Source organism: Macrobrachium rosenbergii, chromosome 4 (genome assembly GCF_040412425.1).
Source record: "Macrobrachium rosenbergii isolate ZJJX-2024 chromosome 4, ASM4041242v1, whole genome shotgun sequence".
NCBI lineage: Eukaryota > Metazoa > Arthropoda > Malacostraca > Decapoda > Palaemonidae > Macrobrachium > Macrobrachium rosenbergii.
The window spans coordinates 80,876,494-80,904,441 of NC_089744.1; the positions used below are offsets into that span (position 1 = coordinate 80,876,494).

Genomic DNA, 27,948 nt, shown 5'->3' on the forward strand with positions numbered 1-27,948 from the left:
CAAAACGAGAAGTATAAAGGGGGCTAAATGTAAAAAGCACTACAAAGACAGTTGTTTGTGGAAGAGGGAAATACTTAATTTAGTGGAAGCTAGACAAGGCAGAATAGAGTCAGCATATTGGTCCAACATGAACTGCTGGTAGTACAATTGTTATAAGGTCATTAATATAAATAAGTAGGTTCACTAGGTCACTGGAAGAATGAACAAAAAAATAATGTGCAAGGAGGTTAAGAGCTTTGGATATCAAATGTAAAAAATTTTGAGGACTGTAAGGAATAACCTGCAATTTGTTCAAAGAAGCTTGACAGATATCATTGTAGAGTTAACCAAACTGTATAAAATCATAAAGGAGATATTAATAGAAGAAGTGATAAAGACAGAAATACTGTGCAAAGGAAAAGATTCCCTATAACTTGAAAATATAGGAGGTCTTGAAGATCTGCTTTAGGTCTTTATTGGCAGCCTCAAGGCTGAAATAAAAGATTTTTGGCAGTTACAAGAGAAATGTCATGTAAAAATAAATAGTTATATACTGCATTTGTGGATCTTGAGAAAACAGTAGACAAAGTAACAAGACAGGCAGTTAGATGAACATTATGAAAGTGGAGAATATCTGTAAAACTCAGTGAGTGACAATATATTATGTCAAGAGTTGTAACATGAAAATAATGGCAGGTATGTCAGAACAGGATAACTTCTGGTTTCCATGAGGGATCTGCATTGATCCTGTTTTGTGTATCAGAATAACAAAGAATGATAAAAAGGAAAGAAAAAGTTACCCCCTGGGAGTCACTGTATGTAGATGATCCAGCATTAATGGTCAAATTAAATAATATCTTAAGTGTTTAAAAAAAATGTAAGAAAGGCTTTGAAATCAGTGCACACACAGTAAAACCAAGTTCATAGTAACTAAAGGCAGGGAAAGATGTCCAGTCAGTTCTAGACGAGATGTACTGGTGAGTATAGTACAGTATATAGCTTCATATCCAGAATCCATACAGAAGAGTTAGTTACAGTATTAGAATTCAGCAAGAATAAAAAAAAATATATTAGAAATCTAAAACTAAGGCCAGATACAGAAGCATTAGCATAGCATTATATCTAAATGAGGTTGTGAAAAATATGCTGTTAATGAGTAACAATTAGCATATGTCCTCATCTTGTACATTATATTCATGTGTTTAGATTTATGTGACAATTGTATTTTCTGTTTTAGATGATGAAATAACAAAAGAAATTACACAATTAATGCACCCTTTTGCTGACTTGGATCTGTTGTCCCACTTAACTTTTACCCTCACTTTTCCTGCATTCTGCTTATATGATAATTTGCTGTGAAAAAGTAGTGTGGTGAAGGAGAAGTTGCCAAAGGCTTTAAGCCACTAGCAGATCATTGGATTTTCATACAGGAGGGTATGCAAAGGTTATGTATACTTAAAACTTATCCTGTATTATGCCATTTTATTCATCTGACATAGCTTTATTGATAAAAATAAAAACAATCACTTGTCCAGCTATTTTTGGATAGTCATATTTTTAGGAATTTCCATAGTGTTTAATTATGCTTACTTTCTGTCAGGTCTAAATAAAATCTACCACTGGAAAAGAGGGACAAACGTATTGAGAAATGGAGAATTTCCCCACAAATAATTGAATTCACTGTTAGGGAGTTTGATAGTTTTACACTATTTTCATGAAAAATAGTGAAATACTAACTAAAGAATATTTCATGTACTATTTTCATGAAAAATAGTGAAATACTAACTAAAGAATATTTCATGTACTATTTTCATGAAAAATAATGAAATACTAACTAATGAATATTTCATGTACTATTTTCATGAAAAATAGTGAAATACTAACTAAAGACTATTTCATGTAGCATGAATGAAGTTGGGATAAAAATTGCCTTGTTGATAGCATCAGTAGTAACTGACAGTTTTTATATATATTTACTGTAACTACCAAAAGCATATAGTTTAAGTAAATGCCAGTTTAGAAAAACTGACATTTTAATATATTAACAGATGATTAATGCATTTTTTCAGACTGAGGAAAGTAAGCCATATTCATATCTTCCACCAACTCAACCTCCAATAAGCCCAGCCTACTCAACAGCGATAGCAATGAAGCGCACTAACTTGCAAGAACCAGCACCTTCCAGTGATGGCAGTACTAATGAAGTATCTGCAAATAAAGAAGGGAGTAAGGCTGCAGAAATTTCAGAAGTTCCACAGACTGAAGACAGCGCATGTTCTGAAACTGTTGATGTTGCTGAAGAAAAATTACAGCAGTTAAATATTTAGGCATCTTTATATGCAGAAACATTCTAACTTCATCTTGATCATACTAGCTACGGTTGGAGAATGTAAGTGCTGAAAGGCAAATGAAGTGATGATTAAACTTGGGAAGGGGTCTTCCCTTGTCTTACCAGCCACATGCCTGTTACTGTCTTGGATACATGGTAACAGTATGCCAGTTGAAGGTTCTGAAAGGAGGGAATTTCCAGTAAAATCAGAGTTTGTATTTGTGGAATGAAGTATTTTTATAAAATTATTCTCCATACGGCAACACTCCTTATCTTGTTCACTCAGGTTGCTGATTAGGTAGCACCTTTTATTTGAGAGTTCTGGGTTCGATCCTGATGTGAGTTAGCAATTAATTTCAAAGAATCTTACCAATGAGGCTATCATCTTCTGCCTTCTTGTGGTACTCTGTTTAGTGATAACTGAAGAATTTGTTTTGTGAGAATATGCCACAGTCCATCAGTGGCTCGCTTTTTAAATTCCTAGTCCCATCCAAATGATGGGAGTAAGGGTTGGGGTTCTGCACATCACGAAACCAACATTTTCCCTTGGTCCACCAATGTTCCCTTGTATGCAGGATATAGACCTTTGCTACATGAACCTCCTATGGATCCACATAGCAACCAGTAAAACTGCACTATTACCAGTAGCTCTCAACATTGACAAAGTTGACACAAAGTTAACATTTGGTGATGATGAAGCATGGGTCTTCTTGCAGTTGTTTTAAAGTCTTTGGAGAAAAGTTGACGTAGGTATCCTTTTATTATTAAGAAACCATCTTAAGACTAGTGGCAAGTAGTTTGATGTTTGGCTTGTTCACACTCATTTCACTGGGGCAACCTCTCTGTGTTCCGTCCATCCATGTAGGACCAGGGAGAACTAGGCAGTGGCTGCTGATGGCTCAGCAGGTAACCCTATGCACTCCACAAAAACCCCTACCTCCTTAGCTCACAGAGTAAGTAAGGTTCTGCTGCCAGTAAAATCTATTATGAGCAGGGCTTGAACTTGGGACCACTACCATTTTGAAGTCCAGATAAAACCAGATGAGCTACCGCCAAATATGAGATCTGCTTATGGTTCACCATTATCCACGGTTTCTGCTCTCTGCAGTAGGTTATTGTGTGCATCTGCTGCAGAGAAGTAGGGACTACTTACTAGTCCCCCAATTATGTACAAGGAATTGGTGTAAAGTCCTCATATAAGCTGGAATTGGCAAAAGATGGAAAACTCTGTATAATACAATATATATTTCAATAAAGGTGCACATATAGTTTCTTTTTGAATTGTCGTATAAACATCAATGCAACAAAAATTAACAAAATAGAATATAATGTATAAGAGTACTGCATATGTAGTCTGCATCTAAAAAACATAAATGATGGCTACCTCTTACTCTCATACACACACAAAATTAGATTATGCAGTACTGTTATATAACTAAGAAAAATTAAACAGTGGCTTGTACACAAAATAAAAAATAAAGTTAAGAAAAATTAAAGTGGCTAGTACATTCTTTAAAAAAAAAAAAGTTAAACTGGATACCAGCAATATTTCTTTTTCTTTCCTATAATAAAAATAGATGATAGTGATAATGTTATTAGGTCTAGGTGATACGAACGTGAAAGACGTAGGTGTTGCACTTCATCTTTTGAAGCTACATCCCTGCATCATTTGAACATTTTGCACCTGGTGAGCTTGGAACATTGTTTCTACTTTTCAGTCCATACAAATGAATGTTGTTACAGATGTTGTAAAACCTTTGATAATCGTCTAAGTGATTTTTATACTGTTACATGCATGGATCATATTCCATAATTTTATCCTAAGATTTTGTGAAATTTGCAACACTTTGCCAAGTTTCTGTAATGTCCACATTGGTTTTTTTTTTCTTTCTTAAACCACAGCTTTATGGGCTCTCTTAGGTTCAACATACTCTTTGCTGTTAATACCGATTTTGTGCTCTAAGGCCATATTGACCAAACTTTACTGAAAGAAAAACTGAAACATTTGTGTACACCATCAATAAGTCCTTGAAACTGATTTAAATCCGAGTGAGTACAGATATTAGTGTGAAGTCCAAAATGATATCTGGACATGAGAACTTTGAAATCAATCACTGCAAATTCATAGATATTAATCTAATATTTTCCAGTCATGCATAATTGCATTTCCACATGATGAATTCATGTCCAGTAGGGAACTACTGTATTGTAATTGCACAATAATGAATTATTATTATACTGAAAGACTTACTACAGTTACAACATTAGGTATGGTATTTAATACAAGAGAAATACTTATTCTGTAAAGTAACTTGCTTTGCAATTGCTTTATGTTGTTCACAAAGCAATTATTAAATCCAAAATATTTTTACATTCCTCTACATAATGTTAAATAGCAAATCCATCTATGTACAGTTTATCGGATTTTGATTGTGTACTAAGAAAAACAGAAGATAGTTGACCAAAATGTTTATCATAATTTTCTATCAACAAAATCCAGAAATACTTCATAACTAGCTCACTCAGTGAACTAAGATCAGCCCTATGAGAACTATGATTTTTGAATCATGGGTCTGGTTGAACTACAAATGTCTCACCACACATTATGGACCAAGATCATGTTACCTGCCAAAACCAAGAGAGGTAAATATTTTCCTAAAACTAAAGCTTTCCTTTGCAGCAACTTTTTCTTCTATTTCTTCGGGGGGTGGGAGCTGGTCCTTTGATAGTCCTTCTTTAAGGGCTTTTTCTGCCTCTAATTTCAAAGGAAAGTGAACTAACTGCTTACTCAATGATGGCACAATTAAATTATATTTATTGATTCTCTTATTCATCTCACTTATGTTTTCCTGAAGGTGCTCCAGCGACTTCTGCCACTTCAACTGAAAACAAAAAAAAACTAAATATTATCATGCGTAACTGCTAAATTCAACATTAAATAAAATATCACAAAGGCCACTGATGTATCCAAAAGCAGTTACTGTACTTTTAAAAAACAGTGTTTGATGCAACTTTAGCCTTATATGCTAATTACTGTACTCAATTTCATAATAAAATCTAACACACAACAAAACTCTTCAACTTAATGTGTATAATTTACATGGAAAACTCAGTTTAATTTACTTTTATTTTTTAAGGTTCCTCTTTACTCAGTATTTAGGTATACACACATTAGTGTAAAAGAACAATTCACCTTGTTCTTTTAAACTTCTGTTCTCATAGGACTTGCCCAAAGAATTTTTTTGTAAGTGCCAGCTGAAAATTTGAACATTGAGGTTAAGAGGTTGGGCAATTAGGTGATAATGAAAAGTAAAAGGTAGAAAAATTGCAACTGGGAGTTAAAGGAACACTTTTGACCTTTTAGTATTGTCTCTGGTGTGTAAATCAAGTGTATGGTACTCCTAACAAGGATTAGAGAAGACACTGAAATGTCCAAACACGAAGTAAATAAAGATAAGATGCATTTTCCCAACTAAAAATAATGGTAAATAATATACAGTAGTTTTGATATATTTTTCATGGCCCAATAAATGTTTTAACAGATGTGAATTTGCCAAAAAATGGAGAGATTCTTGGTAATTCATGATCAAAAGATCAATAGCTATTGGAAATTTTTCCTTTAACATTTTCATTTTTGAACAAAAACCTACCACATTTTATAATACCACAATATAAAGCAAGCTACAGGAAAATGTTATTTCCGCTGGCAAGTATTCAGATTGACCTGAAAATGAAAAATCACCTACCACATGTGCATTATGTTTAGTTAACTTCTTAACTTCCAAAGTTAAGAAGTGAGGAGTAATAAATAATTAATGGTCATTACGACAGTTACAGTAAGCTTTTCATAAACTGAGATTCACTAAGATAAACTGGACAAAGTAGATGGCTTTATTTCTCCCAAAAACTGTACATTCATTCAAGTTACATCATAAATTGTTAAATCAATCTAAATTAATTGAACCTAAACTTTCTGTATAAATTTTACCCAGGTCTGTAACTTCTAAGCCCACTTCCAGATTGAAATGAAATAGTTACCTCCTCCTCCGCTGTTAGTGGTAAAGGGCCGAGCTTCCCTCTTTCTTTAAGTAACAATTGACGTATTCGAGTTCGGTCATCCCTGATTTCCTTTTCTAGCATAATCCACTCTGGGGCATATCCATTGTTAATTAGAACCTGAGAAGAAATTAATAAACAAAAAATCACTGGAAAGAACTGCATCAAAAGCCCTGCACACTCACAGGTGTTTTAAGTCCTAAATTTATCAATTAAAAATTTACTTAAATTTTCATATTTCATATACAGTTCTATGCCTGTATTTAAATTTTAAAAGAAATTCTGGCCGATGAACATACCACTACAGTACTATTATAAAAAATGTAGCAATTACGATTTTTATAACTTTCAGACCCAACTGGAGTATTACAACATACTGTATATTGTTAAACAATTTTTACCATTATTTTTTTTTTTATTTTCACTCATATCACGGTATACTTTATGTTTCATCTGTAAACTCCTCATGTGACTCAGTCCTCAAAGAAATAAGTAATCTAAAAACGAATTAATTTTGTCATACACTTATTTTTTTTAATTTACCACATATTGTGCTCATGAAAGCATCTACACACTGTTAGTCCCTCTTAAAAACAATGGCATTCAGCCAGTAGCAATGCATATACAAGAGCGAGAAATTGGGAAGATGATTACCTGAGATTTACCTCTGTTGCTTTAAAGAGCACCCTCTAATTTTATGAATCGTGTTGTGACTGAAAGACAAAGGAAGGAGGCAGGTAATACAAAGCAAGTGTATGAGGGAATAAAGTACAATAAAAGGAAAATGGGGCAAAAGACATTTTCATGACATTTTACAATTTATCATCCTTTTATGCTCTACCTCTCCTCCAAGTGTTGATACAAGCATTTGAATGATCAAATAAAAAATGATACAATGGCTTCAAGCAGGTTTCTAATTAATATTTTCTGTCTTTCTCTTTCATTCTTTCAATGCATTCTTGATTCAAAAGCCCTCCTCTATCTCTTTCTCTCGCATTTAACACAGTAATCATAATACGTATAACATCTCGCAGAGACAGTAATAATACCTACACCTGAGAAACCGGCCCCCTGCAAGCTGCTCCACTACATATACCACACTTGATATGCACATGAATAGTAAACAAAACAAGCAATACAAAAAGCAACATCTTTTCATTTCCCATAAGGTCGGCCTCATAAACCAGGTTGTAACACCTTGACAAAAACTGCCAATTATGGGCAGACATATTCAAAACCTCCCATAAAAGATGTGGCTTTTATCTATTTTACTAGACAAGACATGAACTGCCTCGAATGTTACATTTACTCCCTACCAGAGGTTTCTTGGAAAAGATAACAAAAAATATACAAAGAAATAACTTAAGAGTGTATACACATACCTCATTCAACTTATGAGTAACTGTATCAACATAGGGATTATGATTTTGATTTTTTAAGGGTTTCCCTGCATTAGAAAGATTATCAAAATCCCCTTTTGCAATTGCTTCCTGGATGATATCCTCCACAATACGATCAATGCCATATCTGTAAAACAATGCCAATGTAACCAATACAGATAATGATAACAGACATTAACATGAAGCTTCAAAATTACTTTCACTTCACTCCAACAATAACAAAAGTTAATTTTTTACCTGTTTTACAACTAATAACACCTCCATGGGTGGCTGATTCATAAGGGAAACTTAACTACACAGCATTAACGGTATTCTACAAGATTTAGCTACATAACTAAATTTAAAACTGCTAAAAGCATATAATGAGGACCTTTCAAAGTATCAGTGGTAATTAATAAGTGACACTGACTTACCCCGGAGGAGAGCAATTTTTCTGTTTTAAAAAATAATTGTTTTCAAATTTAAAAGTTCTAAATAAATAGATTAACAACCTACAAGAATTCCAACAGTAAAATACCCAGACATCTCTCTATCCAGAGCTTGGAACTGGCATATTTTAATTTACTTCTTATACAACAGTAACTTTATCAAATACCAGACTTGACCTATTAGAATCTTAAATTGTATGATAATTTGTTTAATTATACTAAAGATTCTTCAACTTCAGCCCTTACATAGGCAATGTGGGTTTCCAAGTTAGGTATGTACATATATGAGTATGCCTAAAAATGGGTGTTACTGGTGGCTCAGTTTTAGTTTAGTATCCTTATTTTATTAATATACTTGATATCTTTGTAAATCAAGGATTTTTATATACAGAGCTCAAAGCATGCTTATGAAGCATGCTTCCTTTAAGCAAGAGATCATTAACTGCTACAAGATATTTTGCTTAGTCTATTAGATTACCTTCTGAAATATTATCTACAGTATTAAAGTGTTACCTTGAACTACTGTAATAATGTGTGATATGGAATATTGCTATTATTAGTAAATAACTGCAAATATTCAAGTGCAATGTTTTTATACACTTGGTATTAAATTTGTTTTCTATGTCAAGTAAGCAACTTCAGCTAGTGAATTAAGTTTAAATCTGGATATTTCTCTCTAAGTATGATGCAGAATCTGAATCAAGACCTATTGCTTTTGAGCCAAAGCTGGAAAATAATATGTGTATATAAGGTAATATTTTTTAGGACTGTATGTCGCAGTTGATGTGTGTCCTTGTCAAGCCTAGAGATATTTACAAGAAATGGCTTACAGTGCAAGCCTTGACACCTATACCTTTTGGTAAATGAAGCAAAGATGAGAAGTGAGAACACAAGTACAAAGACAAATGTATGTATGAAATAGGTTAAAAATTATACATAATGGGAAAAACCATTTACGACCAATGTTGACAAATTGTGAATTGAAGGGAAAAGTAAATGTGAAAAAATAAAAAATAGAAAAGAGCAAAATTATGAAGAGTATGAACAGTAAGTTACTTGACTAAGAGACATACGAATACAGGACTATATACAAAGAGAAAAATAATGACAATAAGTAAATGTGACCTCATTGTTAACACTTACAGCAAATATGAAGTAACAAGGGAGTAAGGAAAGTTCACAACCTAAAAATAAAGTTAGAAACCTATTCAGAAAAACTTGACCTAAAAAAGCAATGGAAAAAAGCAATGGAAAACTAGTGTTAGCTGAATTGAAGCTGCACTCTCCTTATAAGAAGTTCTCTTTGGCTAATTACCACACTGAAAGGGAGAAAAAAACCCTTTACCTAACACTAAAGATTTTGTTAGATTTGCCTATCATATAAGAGAATAAGGAAATGAAATTAAAGGCTCAAAGCTTGAATGACTCACTAACTGAACTATTAAATGATGGAAATCCTGAACAAAGCAATTAGTTTGGGAATCTCTGTAAGCAAATACACTTCATTAGGGTTGACTTTATAAATGCAGTAAGGTGGTAGCACAGATAATTCTTTCTCAGGCATAGGTCAACCTATGGTAGCCACCAAGAGATTACATTATGTAAAATATTAGGTTTAATGGTTTGTTGAAGAAAAACAAAGCGCCTACAGTCTGCTCTGGATGATCTAGCTACAGTGCTGTCTTGAAAGGCTTCACAATTACACAAGAAAGATTTTGTCCATTATATCTTGGGGTTATAGAGTTAGCAGCATACCATAAGCATGATAAATAAATAATCCAGGATGTGGAAAAAGTAAAATAGTTTTATTTACTAACCTGGTGCGTATCTTTTTGGCAGCTTCTCTATCTTTAGCAATTAATGCTGCTTCTGGATAGGATGTGTTATATTTTTTTACTCTATAATCAAGGACATTTTCAGCAGCTCTCCGAGTCTGGTATCGAGTATACTGCTTTTGACGCTGAGCTGGGGTTCCAATTCCAATACCTTCATAGCTTAAATACTGTCTGTGTTGAGGAGCTGTGTGCTGAAAATGTCATTATGGAGCAAAATTAAAGAAAGTTGTAAATTTCCCTAAGATCAACAAAATAAATTGCTAAACATTGAAAACCATAACATAAACAGTAAAAACAACACAGAAAAAGTATCCAATTACTTTAAATGACATTAACAGTCCTTAAGACCATAAATTATCTCCTGCAAGAAAGTCTTAAAACAAGTTAAAAATTTTAATACTTTGCCCTCAATAACCTACAGCTTTACACTAGTTCTAAAGTCACTGCAGTAATCAATGATGTGGGTTAAAATAAAGCAAAAGTCCAACTATTTGGCTGATGACTTTCTGGAAAATATTGATCAGTAGGTTCAAGAAACCATCTCAAACAACTTTTTATTCAGAATGAATTCCAAACCGTTCAGAATAATGAAATTAGGCCACCTTTGCCTGGTCAATTGCATTTGGCTCCTCAGAAAATACCATTTGGTCATCTCGGGTGAGTGATGTTGCAGAGCAAAGTCTTAGCTCCTCCCACAAAATGTAGTAGCTAGTCTCATGCATATAAGAGAGATGCATTAGATGCCTTTCTAAGAAGCTAATATGCTAGCTCTCATCTTCAATGATTGAAGATATAGTGGCAATAATCTGAAAACAAGTGTATGGTGTGACAAGCCTTTGTTTTTACTATTCACAGTTGTGTCAAGTGGTAGCTGAGTCATCACCACAATGTTTTTATGCACTGTGTGAGCCAAGCTATTTTTTTGTATCAAAATGGCCTCTTAGAAGTGAAAATTTTAATAAAGCAGTGAAGATGCTCCCTGATAAAATACAGTAGAACTAATCCCTAAGAAAACAAAGTGAATTATTGAAAATATTGGAGGTTGGCACTAATAGGATAGTTTTGATGCAGGAATACAAGATCAACACCACCACTTATTAAATCAAGACACAGAAAGAACTATAAACATTCATGTCTCTGAACTCCAGCATAAACACAGCTGAAAGAGAAAGCAAAGATATTTAAAGAGAAAAGAGAATGAGAAAGCACGTGCCTTTCTTGATGGGTGGGTGAGGAACTTTATAAACCCTAACATGGATTCAAGCAAATATATATAAACAGCAAATCCAAGTCACACAATGCTGAACTTGCTGAAGGCTTCAGGAAAGCATTCAATCAAAATGCCAAAACTTGTTGCCATACCAAATTTTAATGCAAATGACACAACCCTATTTTATAAGGGCATTCCTTAAGAACTTTGGCTGGGACACAGAAAACCCTTGGTAAGTGATTCAAGTGGACCAAAGACTATGTTACACTATTAGTGGGTGCAACTGCTTCCAGTACAAATAAAATTGTTCACTGCCGCAAGTTTAACAACTCAGAGGCATTAAAAATTTTCAACATCTGACATCATAAGATGTACAAAGGAATGACTGGATGACTACAGCTGCTTTTTTCTTAATAGTTACACTAATAATTCATGCCAGCAGCAGAGGCTAGCTTAAAGAAAGAGGGTTTTCCTGTTACCTTCAAGGTTGTCTTTTCACTAGACAATTATCATTCCAATCCTTCAGGTAGTGACCTAAAATAAAACAGGTAGCACAAAACTTACAGTTTTTAACCCACTCCATTCACAAACTCCTGTGAAATTTTAAGATTTCAAGATGCCATTTACATGGTTGCTCTGATATGGAATGATCTTAAGAGTTGACACACCAAAGATCATGGCAAACATGATGACAAATAAAAACAAAAATACTTAGGCTGAAAAGTACAGATGGCATCAAAGAAAAGGGGTGTAATGTGATACCAGGTGGGCATGCTTAACACAATGTACATTCTTGTGAGCTCATTTGAGAGTGAGGGGTAAAACATGAAAAGGAGCCACTCAAAAAAATAAAAACATAAAAACTGAATAATAATAAAGTAAAAAGAGGAATACAATACCTAGAAAAAGTGCCAACAAGCACACCATCTGAAAGTGGTCAGTGGAAACTGCTGACAGTGGAATACAAAAGCATTATGCAATGTGACATCAGGGAAGGGTTAAAGAGAAAGAGACATGACACTGAAATCAGAAAATACAAAAGGCAGCTGAAAAAATAATCAAGCTACACATGAAAAGTGATCCTCTTTGCAAAATGTAACATCAGAACCCATGAGGCACAGCACAGCAGTGCCAGTTAGCAGAAAACTTTCTTTGAACCAGGAGTGAAGCATCTAGGACTAATCATGACCACAAATGTAGGCTAATTATATGTACTAATAAGTTTGTTGCAAATCACATGAATATTCACTGGAATCTACCTTAGACATTATTCAACCTCAAACGCCAAATATAAAAACTGAATCCAGTGTCTGAGCTTCTCACAAATTTCTCTGTTATATAACTTTGAAACTACTGCACATGGATCTCATTCTATGCTTGAATTTTATACACCACATACCATGTATTTCTAAGTGATTTGTGCTTATGCAAAACTGATAACCATGTGTGCCATGCACATAATTTTATGATCTCTGTGTTCACATACATCTGCATTACCTACCTCTATATCAAATTCCTTATGTTCTTCCTTCTCTTGCTCATATTCTTCTACTATCTTGTTTTTCATTTTCTGCTCATAATATAAACTTTATTTGCATCTTGTTTTTCCATTTTCTGCTCACCTAATATAAACCAAATTCTCCTTGACATTTTTTGATTTGACAATTATTTTCTCAAGTAGAATCATTGTTTTTTTACACATAACCTCTTGAAAACAAAAGTTTTTTCCATCAATCTATTGTAACATTTGAAGAAATGTCTGTACCTGTTGGAAGCAAAATAAATAAGGATTGAGTGACCATTCATACATGTACACCCTGGGCCCATGTGCTCTAGGAGAATCTCCCCACCTCCTTGCTTTTGTTTTTCATATTTTATAATCATCCATCCCTGTAACTTTTTCCTAAAGGAGGCTGAAAAAGTTATGAAACTTCACCCAAAATGCCACTGAATGGGAACTAGATTCATGTTTACGATATTCAATACAGAAAGGATTTAAATATGGTTTAAATAAATGAATCATAATTAAAAAAAGGCTGAAAAAATACAGTACCTACATCTAACAAAACACATGAAAAAAACAAACAAGGTGACTCCATAGAGGAAACAGGTGTACTTACAGATACTGGAATTGCATTTACAAGGCAGTGACAGAACATACAAATGCTAATTTCTGTGTACAAAGGCATAAGTGAGGAAAGTCAATTGGAAATTAGGTAAAAATAACTCATTATGAAGAAAATGAGCATAGGAATCATGAAGTCAGGGAGTAAAACTAGTGAAGCTGAGGGACCAGGTAGAATTATTCTTCTTGGAGAGTATCAGAGGATTGCAATGGCACACCAAAGAGACTACAGTATTGAAAATTAATGGGTCTGTCATAAAACAAATGTTGCATTGCCAATTTTTCCACACAGTACTTCATGAGATGAATACAGTACCAGCATTACAAAAATTACCGTTTGAAACTTAGCACCATCTGCTTGTTTATTTCCACTATCTGGGTGATACTTCTTCGCTAACTTGATAAACGCATTACGTACTGTTTCCTGATCACTACCAACTGGCACACCCAAGGCCTCATAATACTGCTGTGGAGTAAAACCAAAACATCATTAGACCAAAATTTTAAAGGAAAATTTGAATGACTTCATGAGAAATTCAGATAAATTTCAATACTACAGAAATTTTGGCATACATATGAAATGAAAAACACAAATACACCATAGAAGACAATTGCCCATTTACTTTTATAGCTAAATACTGCTCGATGTAGGGTCATCTAAGGAAGCTTCATAATTTCTTTCATTAGATGCATTCATTACCTCATTGTGTTCTAGTCTCAAACAGAATCATATTTTCTAGCGTTTTTCCCCTCTCAGTGAATGACCCCCATTATTAAGTAGCCACATTGCAACACTTTTAACTGTGCAAGTAGCTTTCTTGCATGTTAGTATTCTTTTTCTTACCACGCAATGTTTTTCCCTAAAATGAGTGGCTTCTAAAGGTGATAACTTTCAGGTTCTCAGCAAGTCTCTTTGGGAGGAGGTTGCTAACCCCATTCTCTTTTTTACCCTGGCTGTGACCCATCAGTCAATTAACCCCCAACTACATATGTCATTGCTAAAATTAACACGGCACACATGATTTTTCAGGAGACTGGCCAGTTGTTAACCCTTCCCCCAAAAGAGGATACATCATAGGTCTCTCACTGGCAGCAGGAGGTCATGAACCAATGAGTGATAAGGATAAACTGAAGTACCATAATCCAACATATATTATCCATTCTGCCATTTGATTGAACATTTATGTTCTATTTTTATATACTATCTGTTTGTTTTGCATGTACAATTATCATTATCATTATACAGAAGTTCAATCAGACCTCTACATCATATTTCTAGATTTCTTTTAACTGGTCTGAAGGATTACAAAAAAATATAAATTACAGCAAAGATGCTGGAAAATGGAAACCAAAAAATCCTTTCGTACCATGTAAAGGGTGCCACAAAAGACACACTAGGTTGATACCATATCATCAGAAAATAAAGATTATTGTTATTAGTAAAAAATGCATGATCTTAGAACAGCATTTAATTAATTTATTTTATCAACATCAAATGGTTTCTCCTAACAGTGGGTGGCTCCCAAGAAAAGACATGCCAGTAATCACTGCCACATTCATACTTTACCTGCTGAAATGTGGATGTTACCTGCTGAAATGTGGATGTACACCCATACAGAAAACCTCCATTTCATACACACCTACACAAAGGACTCAACATAAGCATGCTGAACCCCATAAACATTACATCATTCACCTACACAGTAACTTTATATGGACTCTGTCGCTTCTTGGGTGTTTAGGCCATTCCTTTTTAATGCCTCTTCCACACCATTTAAGTAACCATTCCATTCTTGTATTTGCATACAAATTCTAATCTAATCAGTATTTCAAGAAAAATTCTTCTGATTCCAGCATTAACAACATAACTCGCAGCAACATACAAGCAATGTCTTATAAATTAAACCATTCCAAAAAGTAAAAAAAAAGACATAAAACCTTACTGCATATGGATTGACGTTTGAATGCAATGACCTCCTCGTTGTCAAATACTGATAATACCTGAGAGGAGCTGTCTGAACCACCAGCGGTTTCCCTCTCAGTGCAAGCATACTGATCTATTTAAAAAAAATAAATATTAGAGTTTTACATGTACTCATATATCTATACAAAATTTACAACGTAGTACAGTACAGTAGCTCCATCAATTTATGTATCAGATTATTCATCAAATTTATCTTAAACCATGAATGAGCATAAATTCTTTCACAAGCTAAATATCTGCAAAAATTTAAATCATTTAAAACAAATTTCATATTTCTAACAATACAGATCTGTCAGTTGAAAATTGGTGAACCTTCCAATGCTAAGGGGAGACCCGACCTCATCTACTGAAAGCTCTTAATCCTTTGCTCTGCAGACTGAGACGTATATATATGAAAACTTTCTTAAAAGATTAAATTTCCAAAATTAAATTAATTTTTTCACACATCACATTAGGCTACTTACAGCTCATTCTGAGGTCCATGAAATTGTTCCCTGGTTTTCTTTGCAAAGATTATGCCAAATGGGGTATCTTCCCAAGGCCAAATGTTCAGCTTCAAATAGAAAAGGCCTAATAAAGATGCCATCAGTGTTGCTGAGGAATAAAACATCTCTTCATCCCCAAGACCCTTTTTAGTGCTATACCAACCAAGAGGGGTGAAGCCCTATTTACTGGTATGACTCAGGAACCCAGGTTATGTTCAGTCAAGAAGCAGGAGGTACAGGCACCCGGTTACGTGAAATTATAGGAATATTAGGTTAGAACGGATTCACATAAGCTATTGTAGTAACTAATTTTTAGGGGCTATACCGAACTCAAAAAAAGATATCTCACTGTAGTCCCCCATCCTTGGCTTAAACACATCTCCGAAGGAATTAGTTGTCATTCGTCAGCATCACATAAAAATCATCAGAAATCTATATTTCATCCTCAATGTCAGTTAAAGGTTTGAAAGTATAATCATTACCGTCTAATCTAGTTCTCGTTTCCTAAGCAACTACAAATGCAGCTATGATTACGTAATGACACATCTCACGATTTCTTTATATTTTCCTATTAAAAGTTCCCAATTCATTAAATGAAGAAGATTTACATCTTAACTGTACAATTCGTATTATTTACTTTGACAAATTTGGTTTTTACCAGGTTGAGTTCCAAGTTGAGGATTACCCTTTCCAGGTTAAGGGTCAGGTTAGGTTTAGGCTGTGACTTTTCCTTTGCAACGGCGCCTCAGTTGCCAGTTTGGAGGATTTCCTTCTTGTATTTTCTCCTGTCTTTTCCTGATTATATAGTATAAGAGGTCACTTTCCTCTTCAGTTTTACCTACACCGATTAAAAACTTTCAACCTATTCCATCTGCGTTCTCTTCACATATGGTTTTTAGTAATTCAGCTACTTCGCTTCTTTCTTTTCTGTATTCATAACTATATAACAAAATATGAATTAAATCTGTATTTTCAAATAAATTGCAGGTAACACTTCTTCCTGTGAGTCTGTTTTTTTTTTATATTCAACTTTTATGTATTAATTTTTGCTCTAAAAAACGACTTATGCAAAAGTGTTGTATATTCACCCAATCTTTAATTTCTCTTTTCCATTTTCTGTTATATTTCTAACTCACTTTATTTTCCAACTCTTTTCTCTATTTACCATTATCCCAGTGTCTAGTTTTGGACCTCATTTCCATCATTGTTCTATCTTTTATTTGTCTTGTATTCAAGCTACCTCTTGAATATACTTTATTATCAGTTTCAGCCATTTCCATTCTTTTTCTTTTATGTCCCTAATTATATTTTTCTTATGTATGCTACTCTGTATATTGCAGCTTCCCATTTCTCCCCCTAGAATGACAATAGCTGTACTTTTAGTGGCACTTAGTATTTTCCTATATACTCCATTTTTTATTCTTTGCGACATTTCAATTTCTAATTCTGCCACATTTATCACATTAGTACCATGCAGAATATACGCAACGTCAGTACCTTTCGGAAATACTTTCCCTGTCATTATTGTACTGTAGCTCTTCTCTATGACTGAACACTTTATTTGGACTTTTTTAAAGTTTGGAATATGTTCTTTTGAATATATTTCTTCTATGTGTTCTGGTTTGTCTTTCATATTATATTATAATTTTAATTTTTCTTTGTTTACTTTTAATCTACACTTTTTCCCCGCTTCTGTTACAAGATGTATATTGTGATCTGCATCGTCTATACTTTCTGCTATCACCAAGGCATTATCAGCAAAGAATAAAGTTCCTATGTTTAACTCATTCATTTTGAAATCATGTTCCTTCCTCCTCTATTATGTTATTATCAAATTAATGTTATTAACTTAAACAGTGGCACTGATCCTGTGCAACCTCTCTTAATTTTGTCACAAAGAGTGGCGAGGACAGCCTTAAAGACAACAAAACTGTGCCTTGAGACTGAGAAGAGCCAGAAACCCCATATTCATTTCCTTCACATATTAGTTTAAAAAAGAAGGCAACGGGTGCAGTATCGCCATTTACACCAACCCCGCCCCCCTCCCAAAAAAAACCTTAGGGAGGTTGCCCACAGGTAAACGCAAAGGGAGATACAAGGTTAAGTAATCGTTGCTTTCCCTTCCCTTCACAGTCGCTGGTTCTCAAGTGCTTAAAAACGTGCTCTGATTTACTCTTACATATGTGCCAGCATCACATTCAAAATACAGACTCGGAGCCTTCGTGTGAAAAGTTTGTGTCTCAACCTCCAGGTTACATATATAAATATAATGTTTTGGCATCTGGGAAGGCTTTTTTCAAGAATCTTTAGGATGATAATTATTCCGTGTACAAGGTGCTTGAAAGAGGGGTATAAGCATAGTTCCTCACAATGTTTAATAAAATTTTTCTTTTACTGTAAATAAAAAGTTAAACCACAGAGCGAAATGATGAAATATTTGATTGATGCCTGGTAAATAGGAGACTTTTGCTTAGCCAACATTTGTTTTTCATTCCATCAATATGACGTAGATCTTAAACGCGCTATGAATTTTGAAACCCAAGTAATACCCTTCTTAGAAAAGAAATAATGGACAAAATCCTTTTTAGGAGAGATTTTGGTTGCCAATGGTGACTGAAGAACAGATGGGGGAGGGAGCGGGGCTGTCTGGAAAGTTATTTAAATGTCCCGCCTCAAATGAACTTAACTATTTGCTGAGCTCTTCTGTCAAGTGACCAATGGCTGTCGACGCATGTGACTATATAGACCAACAATGTTGCTTTCCTTTCCTGGATTATGAGAAGACAGATTAAATGTATAGTAATATCTATATGTTATTATGCAATTATAATGTTATAATGATTATATTAATGTTAATATGAGTAGTATAAGTTTATCTATGCAGTAAAGGTATGTGAACAAAACAAAAATATAAAGTTGAAGTCAAGGCCAAGACTAGCGTTCAAAGTACGCAATAAAACATATGATGACTTCATGAAGTAAACAAAAGACCCATCTGAACGTCATATGTTGTGTTGTGCAAGTTTAGTTTATATATATCTTAAGTGTAGTTTTTTGTTGTCCAAGACACTGTGATTATAAAATTCAGAAGGTAAATATCTTGAAGTCGATTGAGTTTGGTGGTGATCAATGTTATTAGCAAGGGAAATAGTCCTGTACCATGTTCTTTGTAGGCTTGCCTGGGCTTAGAAAGACAAGGTCACTTGCGATGATGTATAGCGTAGTTTAGTTGTCCTGTTTGGATGTTGTGACTTAATCTGGGCTAGTTGATAAATGCATAGGTAGCTTGGATTGGGTATCAACATAATACATGAATTCCATACGAACTGTGAGTTAAATAATAGACTCCGACAGAATGGACACAATTGCAATTCTTTTCGAAAATGCTTTCCCTATCATTACGTTGTTGTAGTTCAGCTCTGTGATTGAATGCGTGTTGTTGGGCTTTTAAGGCATTCCCTATTTTTACATTTTGATATATTCTTCTATGTGTTCTGGTTTGTCTTTTTTATTTTAAATTAAAATTTAACTTAGTTTTCCCTGCTTCTATTCAAAGTAATCCTTCAGTTTCTCACCTGGTACATGAACCATATATTATTACCATATGATTTCTGTATTTCTGACTTTAGTTTTTTGTTAGAGCACAGGCTTATACCCTAGGGCTTATCTGAATGGTGGACCCTCCCTGCCTAACCTGGCTAAGAGGGTCTTAGGCCAAACAGTATAATAAATTACAGAGATGCCTCCTAACCTCCCCTTCCCCAACCTAACTAGTGGCACCATCGGGCCCTACCTGAAATGGGTGCTTTGTTCTTCCTCTGACCCCCTTTCCTAACTTTATTTAGAGCACCATAAATCATTCAAGTGAAATACAGAAATTCATCCCAACATAACATTGCACACATTGTATTCCCTACCATGTGGTTGGAAGTTGTAGGTAGAAGGCACACATTTACCCCAATCCCAGTAATTCTGTTCAGTTAAGAGAGGCATTTCTCTGTAGAATGGATTGCAGTCCATCATATGGACAGATTTGTCTTACCATTGCTTTTGCATATAAAATTAATGAAGTTAGTGTCCTTGCTTGCTAGCAGCAATTCTATACATAAGGCTGTCATTATTAACCAAATATATCTAGTGCTGAAAACTAGGGGAAGTTAGGAAATATACATGAATGAACTAAAGGAAGTATTCTTTCAGTGTGTAAACACAATTGCATAATCTCTGAGGTTCAAATAGCCTCATGCAATTTTTGTTTCTTGAATTTCTGATAATGTCAGCTGAAGTCATGCAATTTTCATTCCTTGAGATTTTGATGTCAGTTGTAGAAAATTAAAAAAAGAAAGAAATGAGACCAAAACTAGAATTATATTTTTAAAAATAAATGTACAATGAGTGATAAAAGATAATTATTGCTAAGCTTATAATTGGTAAACCAGAACTGTTTTCTTACATCTAAGTTCTAGATTCTGTAAGGAGTACCAAAGGGTTAATTTGAGCATATACCTCCTTACTTCACTTAGGCTATCCGGTATCAATTATAGTTGATACTGAAAGTATATTGCTTCAATTAGTGCATATTTACTTTCATTGTATACATTTGCAAAGAAACACATTTTTACTAATGTATCTTAAGGTTGTTATTTGTGTATTGTAAAAATTCAGTTGAAATTATCAGATTGTTTTGATAAAATTTCACCTCTTAATATAGATGATATTTACTTCCAACCATTTTACCATATTTGCATTGTTGATTAAAAATAATTCTTATTACAGACATGCCTCTCTTGTATACTGTGATTTCCCGTGGTACAACGGTGCTGTCCCGCTATGCAACGTGTGCTGGAAACTTTGCAGAGGTTACAGAGCAAATTTTAGCAAAGATTCAGCCTGGAGAAACTGGTCGACTAACTTATTCTCATGCTTCTTACTTGTTTCATTATGTTGCCCAGGATGGAATCATCTACCTCTGCATCACAGATGATGTAAGTATGAATTAAGAGCAATATAAATTTGATTAATAAATTTGTAACATGTTTGGTTTTGATCAGATTCTGTTATTTCCAGTCAGAGTTACCCAAAGTTTTATCAGTAGTATCAGTAATGACGGAAAGAAATGTTTAACATTAGGAAAAACTGTCTTAGTTTAATAGTTTATGTTACTGTACTTTAAAGGACCATGGTCAGAAATCAGGTTTGAAGTAATATCCAGGAGTTTTGGAGGGTTTTAGCTTGGGAAAAGATGAAAGTCAGAAAAAGAAGAGCTGTTTCAGACAGTACAGAAAAAGAATAACTGTAGTATGAAAGAGCGGGGACGGGGAAGACTGATGAAAATAGTGGTGTAAAGAGAGAAAGTGGATTAGTAATGGTATATGGTGGAAAATGTTAAAAAAATAAGTAACTAAGAATAATGGTTGTCATAGAACAACCACAAGAAAAATGAAGAGTGTTGAACTAAAGTGTAGAAGGAAGTTCTTAGAATGTCAAATTAGAGGTAAAGGGTGTCATAATCCATCCTGATGTTTGTGTTTGAATATTGGTAATTTTGAGATAATCTTAGAAATACAGTCAAATAAGTTTTTGAGGATTTGTGGAGAAATAATGTTCAATGCAGGATTTCTAATAGTTGAATTATTTTCAGGAGTTTGAAAGACAAAGAGCATTCTTATACCTAGAAGACATTAAATTACGATTTGAAGCTACATATGGTGCTCGGGCTCATACTGCTCTTCCATATGCAATGAACAGCGAGTTTGCTCAGGTAAGATGTTAAGTAGGCTAATCCTGATAAACCTAAAGTAATTCTTTAACAACTTTTAGTGCTTATATAATGGCCAAACTTTGAAATGTACTCATGGATATTGTTCACCAAGAGTTATTTTAGTGGATATTACTACCTCTTAGGATATTCTAGGCACTGAATCCACCCTGCCTAACTAGCTACTCAGGATGTTTTAAAGTATAATGGATTTGTCTTTATACAGTCCAGCCTCTTAAATCCGGGAACCTTGGGACCAGGCCACAGCCAGACCAAAGAAAATCCGGGAATATAGAACACACCCCTAAAAAATGAAGCCACTATATAAATGTAGTCTAGCTCAGTTGCCGACTTAGCCTACCACTTAGCTAAGTTCTGATACCACTTTTTATAATTTTATTACTCATGTATTTTCATTTTATCATTTTATAACTCATATATTTTATATCTTTGGACTCTTTCTTCATACTTTATAATTATCTTGAAAATAGTGTACTTTATATAACACATTTATCCCACATTCCCGAGTTAGCCTGACTGTAAGTCAACTACTTAACTTTTCTCAGAATCTGCAGAAGATTATCAGTGACTTTCATCTCCTAAATTTACTATCTTCATAATTATCGCTATTAGTTTCTTTGTCATTTATTTTGATTGTAGAGGTTAATGAGATGACAAAAATAAAGAATGAATTTCAGCGATCACTCAGTGCATTTGAATGTCTCTATCAAAAAAGCAAACAAAGCACACTGCCATCTATTGATGAAAATGAGCACTAAACATTCACTAACTAAAGGGGAAGGATAGAAAACCTTTTCTAGCATAGATAAAGATTTATGCTTGCACTTCTTACCTCTAGCATCATTTGATCTCGTGGGTGGCATATTGAATGGGTAAATATACAGCTATATAAAAGATATAATCAAGACTACCACTTACACATTCTGTTGCTGTAGCAGCTGACAGCAGCAGTGTGTGTAGGTGATACGGTCTTGATCATTTCTTTTATATAGCTGTATATTTACTAATTCAATATGCCACCCATGAGATCAGATAATTCAAGAGATAAGAAGTGCAAGCATAAATCTTTATCTATGCTAGAAAAGATGTTCTATCCTTTCTCTTTAGTTAGCACATGTTTAGAGCTCATTTTCCTCAATAGATGGAGTTGTGTTTTGTTTGCTTTTTTGACAGCAACATGTCAAATGCACTGAGTGATCGCCAAAGTTCATTCTTTATTTTTGTCATCTCATTACTCTCTGCAATCAAAATAAATGATGAAGAAACTAATAGCGATAATTATGAAGATATTAAATTTAGGAGATGAAAGTCACCGATAATATTCTGCAGATTCTTAGAAAAGTTGTAAACAATGTGGTGCCATCCTCGTGGCTGCTCAACGAACTAATGGCGGCTGATTCAAAATAGTGCCGAACCACAGTATTTTTCCTGACCACAGAATGCCGGTTTTAAGAGGTTCGATTGTACATATTTAATATTTGAATAATTAATTTTTTTTCACATACAAATCCATTACTTTAGACCACAAAATGACTTGTAATACCATTATGAATGCTAGGGGAAATGGATGCATACTCAAAAAAATGGGAAAATAGGATTCACCTTCTTTTGGAACTTGTCTAGAGATTGTTTGTGCTGCAGATTAGAGTATTATTATAAAGTAATAAATTTGCATACAAAAAATTAATTTTATGTAAAAAAAATTATAATTTAGCTTTGATGGTTGGCTAGTTCAGTTTCATAATGTCAAAGCATTGATTTGTTTTGTGTATTATATTAATTTTCATCATATTTTTATCATGCTTTTCTTAATGTGTCTCTTGTTATAGGTTCTAGCAACTCAGATGAAACATTTCACAGAGTCCAGGGACATTGATAAAGTTTCAAGACTACAAGGAGAAGTTAGTGATGTGAAAGACATTTTAGTTAAGAATATTGGTAAGTCTGCTTCCACATATGGTAATATGAATTTTGATTACAAATTGTGATTACAGTAGATAAGTTTTGTTGGGTGAGTGGGACAGTCCGTTATTTCTTTCCATATATGTATTAAAAATTATTTTGTTACAAATTCAAGTATAGTTTGCCAGTGTTGTTAGTGTAAGTAGAAGATGCTGCCATTCATGTTACAGAATTCTAGAGTTATGTCTACTGTATGTGTATTGAAATTAAGGGGTATGTACAAATTACAAATTTATTACATTTACTGTAATTCAGTTATGCATGGTCAGAAGCAAGGGTAGCTGATTAATGAAATGCATATAGGCATAATAAAAACTTACAACTGTGTGTATAGGTACAGGTATTTCCCCCATTTACAATGGGGTTAGGTTACAAAAACCCCTTTGTTTCTTGAAAAAAACGTAACTTGAAATTAGCCTAGCCTACACTAGGGTATACAATACAATCTGTACACATATGGTAGCCTAGCCTACACTATATACCCGCAGCCTACCATGGTTTTGTGGCCATTAATGTATTTTTATTCAGCAACTTCCTTATCAGTTGTTACCATATTGTAGGCATCGTGCTTACCCCATACAAAAAAATGAGAAAAAGCATGTTAGAAGAAGAAGGAGAAGATTACCATACGAGATAAAGGGATTTTTGACAAAGGAAAAATCTATTTCAGAAGAAGGCCCGTGTCACCCGGTGAAATTCCATTCATGCACGAATTTCTAGGTATAAATTGCTAGATATACCAGAGAAAAACGAGCTTTCAGGAATGCTGGGGTTACTACCCCCCAGATCGCGTCTTCTCCAAGGAAGGCGTCGGTATAACCAAGGGTGAGTGAAAGGATCACAACCACGGAGCTACACTCGAGCGATATCCCTATGTTAAAACCCCGGAAGAGAGCGGTGAGCCGTTACAGCTCCCACACAGAGACGCCCGCCAGACCGGGCGACACCAGCGCCACCTACTTCATTCCAGGCTAGCACCATCCCCAGGCTTGGCATGTGCAAGTAGCGGGGAGCAGAAGCCACTTCTGGGAGGGTCACCCGGGTGACACGGGGCCTTCTCAGAAATAGATTTTTCCTTTGTCAAAATCCCTTTGAGAGTCCAGCCCGTGTCAGCCAGTGAAATAGTGATAGAGAATCATGCCAAGACTGCCAACTACGAGGAAACAAGGTAACCTGAAGAAAAACACAAGTTATGAAAATGGTTTTAATAAGGATATCTCTCATATGAAAAAGTGAATATTAATTCGAAAAGTACAGTAAACAACCTTAAAATTAGAGTAGAAGTCAATATAGCCAACAACATGGCAGGGAAATACATCAAAAATACTTAAGACTAGAAAGGCAGAATATATATTCAAAAATACTTAGACTAAAGAGTAAATATAACCTTATAGCTACTACACAGAGAGAGACATTTACAACATGGGAAAATATATATATATATATGGTACATGGAGCAAAATAAAAACCACCCAGTACCCCAAAGACAATCCAGAATCATAACATGTCAAATTACAGTTTCCAATTATAACAAAGACAATAATAATATCAATATGAGGAGCAAGGCAGTGAGGCATGATCAACCAGAAGGGCAAGCAGAGAAGTAAATGAGGCAGGCGGGCGGGGGTAGGGGAAGGATAAAGGATGATGGTTAATTAAGGTGGAAATGACACTCCCCACAGCCACTGTAGAAAATTTCAGGGCTTGGTGATTTTAAATTGGCGTTTAAACACTAGAGGTGATTTCCAACCTGTGTTTTGTTCATGAAACTTACCTGTCAGATATATATATAGCTGTATTCTCTGTTAGTCCGACAGAATTTCAAAACTTCGACACACGCGCGTGGGAGATCAGGTGGTTAGTACCCATTCCGCTGCTGGGAGGCGGTATCAGGAACCATTCCCATTTTCTATTCAGATTTTTCTCTGTCGCGGTACTGTCAACACTTGTTTTCAGTACCTCCGTCTTGGTTTAGGATAAAACTTGATTGTCACTTGAGTATTGGTTTGATTTTGGTTTTGACTTGGACTTGTGGCTAGGCATACGCTATTGTGGATTGTTTTGGATTTTTTGGATTATAGTTTGGCACGAAGGTGAAGCACGCTTATGTTTCGAGCAGGCTTTGATGAACCCGTAGGTTTTATATATACTTCGTCGGTTTCGCTCGCCAAACTCCGCCTGGCGTAATTTATTCTTGACTCGGAAGGTTGTTAAGTACTGCGTTTCTCCGAGCAGGCCACTTGATGAATCAGAGCTTTATCATCACGCCAACGCCGCCTCTTTGGCTTATTAGTCGCTTGGCACCAGGTGGCGAGTGCTATGTTTCTCCGAGCAGGCTACCAAGGATGAACTGGAATACACAACACCTGCTGGTTTTACCCGTCAGCCCACCTATGTGGCGACACGTCGCTTCTTCAACTCCGTTCGGCGATTCGCCACCGTAGGTTTATAAACCCATCGGTTTCTCCGCCTTGTGGCTTATTAGTTAATCTTTCGGGTGTCAGCTCTCTCCCAAGTGAGATTCTCGATGGTTTCGGTAGGTTTTACATACGCCATCGATTTCTCCGCCAAACTCCGCTTCCGGCGAGACTCAATTGGTGGTTTCAGATACACCCATCGGTTTTTCCTTCACCAAATCGCCTTATATAACTTCTATTGAGTTGTTCCTCCGGTGTCTGGGGGGTCCCAATTCTCTCCCTCTGAGGCCGGCCGCAAAGTCTCGTAACCTTCGCCTGGGGTTAATTGTTTACGGAGAGTTTTCAAGACGCTATGTGCCTTCTGTCTCGCTCGGAACACCAGAACACTGGCCTGGAGCGATAAGTAGGGTGCGGGAACAATTGAGACAAACCTTCCGCTTAGCTCCTCGGAATTAGTGAGGCAAACTTTTCTCTTGGGATTCATCATCCCTTTTCACTTGTTCCTGGTCTACTGTCTTAAGGTAAAGGGCAACAAAAGACCACCTTTTAAACTAAGAAGACCACCGTCCTCATGATCGCCCGACCCCAACTGGTGCCATCTACATGAGTTTGGCCTGCTCTTCTAGTGATTATCGCCTGCAAAGTAAGGCGTGTTACCCCTCCTTCCTTTGTTGGACAACTCTTTACGGGTCTCCTCATATATTTCCGCTATGAGGGTCATTGTCGAACTCCTATTAAACTAACTATTCACGCTTATGGTCCATGCCTTCCCTTTCCTGAGGAGCTGGAATCCCAAGAGATCAATCTCAAGACTCATTGTCAATGGATCACCTGTTAAGTCCCGTTCGCCCGAATTTATCGTCTTCGACATCTCCACCTTTCCCCAGTCTGTGGGGAATCTGGTGCCTTCTCGTGCGTTTCCAGCATGAAGGCCCTCCTGTCGGGGTGTGTAAGCATTACCTGAGGCTGGTGGAAGGGCATTTTTCCTTCCCGGGCCTCAGATCTTCATCCGGGGCTTCACCAGACCGTCGTGAACCAGAGCATGGCATCTGTCTGGTTCCATAAGTGAGCCTCAGCTGTGGGCTGACACACTGTTCCTGAGGACTCCCTAAAATGGAGTGGCAGGCTAAAATTCCAGTTCACGCCAGCCGTGGGGTCTACCGTGTTTCTTTGGGAGCTTGCTTTACCCCTTTGTGCTCCGAATGTAGCCCTCTTATCAGTCAGGCTTGTTTTGAAAATGTATCGCTGAGGCATTCATCCTTTCCCCAGGTGGGCGTTGTTACGGTCCGCCTTGGGCTACTATTGTTACCCAGAGCCTCCCGTTTCATGGGTGCTCACCCTACGAGCAGAACGGTCTGATCTTGCCGACCTGTCCCAAGTCCGGCAAGAAGTTCATGAAGTTCAAGAGCCCTCTGTTCAGGCGGTGTGCAGGCGCCTGCGGCCCTGCCCCAGACAGCCGTGGGGCTCACCCCAGCCTCCACCTCGGTGTGTGCGAATTAGCCACCATCAGAGCCCTTGTATCGCTCTGTGTCTCTGCCTCCCGTCGTGCTCGCTGGAGTTTTCTTTGCTTCATACCAAAACCTGTTAAGGAAAGAATTTTCACTATGACATTTGGCCAGAGACCTGACCCTCAGGGTTATCATAGGAGCAGGATGCATCCTACTCTCTCCTAGAATTTGGGAAGGCATTCGCTTCACGGGAGGCAATCAAGCCTCCTCCCAGTATTTCTCATATGGGTGGGGAGGCCACCATTTTCGCCACTGGAACTTTCAGTTCTGGCCCAGAGTATAGTTAATAGCCCGGGGAAAGTGACTGTTGTTCCCCAATCAGGTCTGTCAACCTCCTGCCAGAGTTCTTGGGGTCTCAGAATGGCCTGTCGTGGGTTTTTTCAGTCTGCCTAGGAAGTTCTTCACTGGAAAAAATTTTTCCATGTCCTGTTTGTTTTCTATTCTGCGCAAG

At 35.8% G+C, this 27,948-nt stretch overlaps 3 protein-coding genes across 5 annotated transcripts in view; 2 read left to right on the forward strand and 1 right to left on the reverse strand.

The window, feature by feature from the left end:
- The window catches only part of LOC136836062 (tRNA (cytidine(32)/guanosine(34)-2'-O)-methyltransferase-like), an 18,759-nt gene extending 14,970 nt beyond the window's left edge, over positions 1-3,789 (forward strand). For all 3 annotated transcript variants that reach the window (XM_067099986.1, XM_067099975.1, XM_067099994.1), the window contains exon 7: positions 2,049-3,789. In XM_067099986.1, the coding sequence (XP_066956087.1) occupies positions 2,049-2,306 (258 nt within the window). In that variant the 3' untranslated portion in view covers positions 2,307-3,789. The remainder of the gene's footprint in view (positions 1-2,048) is intronic.
- On the reverse strand, positions 3,535-16,416 carry LOC136838126 (dnaJ homolog subfamily C member 28). Its single transcript, XM_067102983.1, has 9 exons — positions 15,811-16,416; positions 15,306-15,419; positions 13,639-13,828; positions 12,861-12,909; positions 12,739-12,814; positions 10,010-10,218; positions 7,747-7,891; positions 6,347-6,484; positions 3,535-5,190 (listed from the first exon to the last, which is right to left on the reverse strand). Exons 2-9 carry the CDS (start codon positions 15,411-15,413, stop codon positions 4,930-4,932), a joined length of 1,176 nt encoding a protein of 391 aa, XP_066959084.1. The 5' UTR covers positions 15,414-15,419; positions 15,811-16,416; the 3' UTR covers positions 3,535-4,929.
- A 2,345-nt stretch (positions 16,417-18,761) lies between these two features.
- Vamp7 (Vesicle-associated membrane protein 7) overlaps positions 18,762-27,948 on the forward strand; it is a 29,414-nt gene continuing 20,227 nt past the window's right edge. The window contains exons 1-4 of the mRNA XM_067100006.1: positions 18,762-18,922; positions 20,608-20,816; positions 21,473-21,592; positions 23,440-23,548. Coding sequence (XP_066956107.1) covers positions 20,610-20,816; positions 21,473-21,592; positions 23,440-23,548 — 436 coding nt within the window. The 5' untranslated portion in view covers positions 18,762-18,922; positions 20,608-20,609. The remainder of the gene's footprint in view (positions 18,923-20,607; positions 20,817-21,472; positions 21,593-23,439; positions 23,549-27,948) is intronic.

What these genes read in the sequence shown, in the direction of transcription:
- LOC136838126 (XM_067102983.1), bottom strand. Translation starts at nt 15,413, where the DNA reads ATGCTTGCACTGAGAGGGAAACCGCTGGTGGTTCAGACAGCTCCTCTC. An exon ending in AGTACTGTGTGGAAAAATTG is followed by an intron (nt 12,910 to 13,638) that starts GCAATGCAACAT and finishes ATTCTACTTGAG; the next exon opens with AAAATAATTGTCAAATCAAA. An exon ending in TTACTCATAAGTTGAATGAG is followed by an intron (nt 6,485 to 7,746) that starts GTATGTGTATAC and finishes ATTTCTTCTCAG; the next exon opens with GTTCTAATTAACAATGGATA.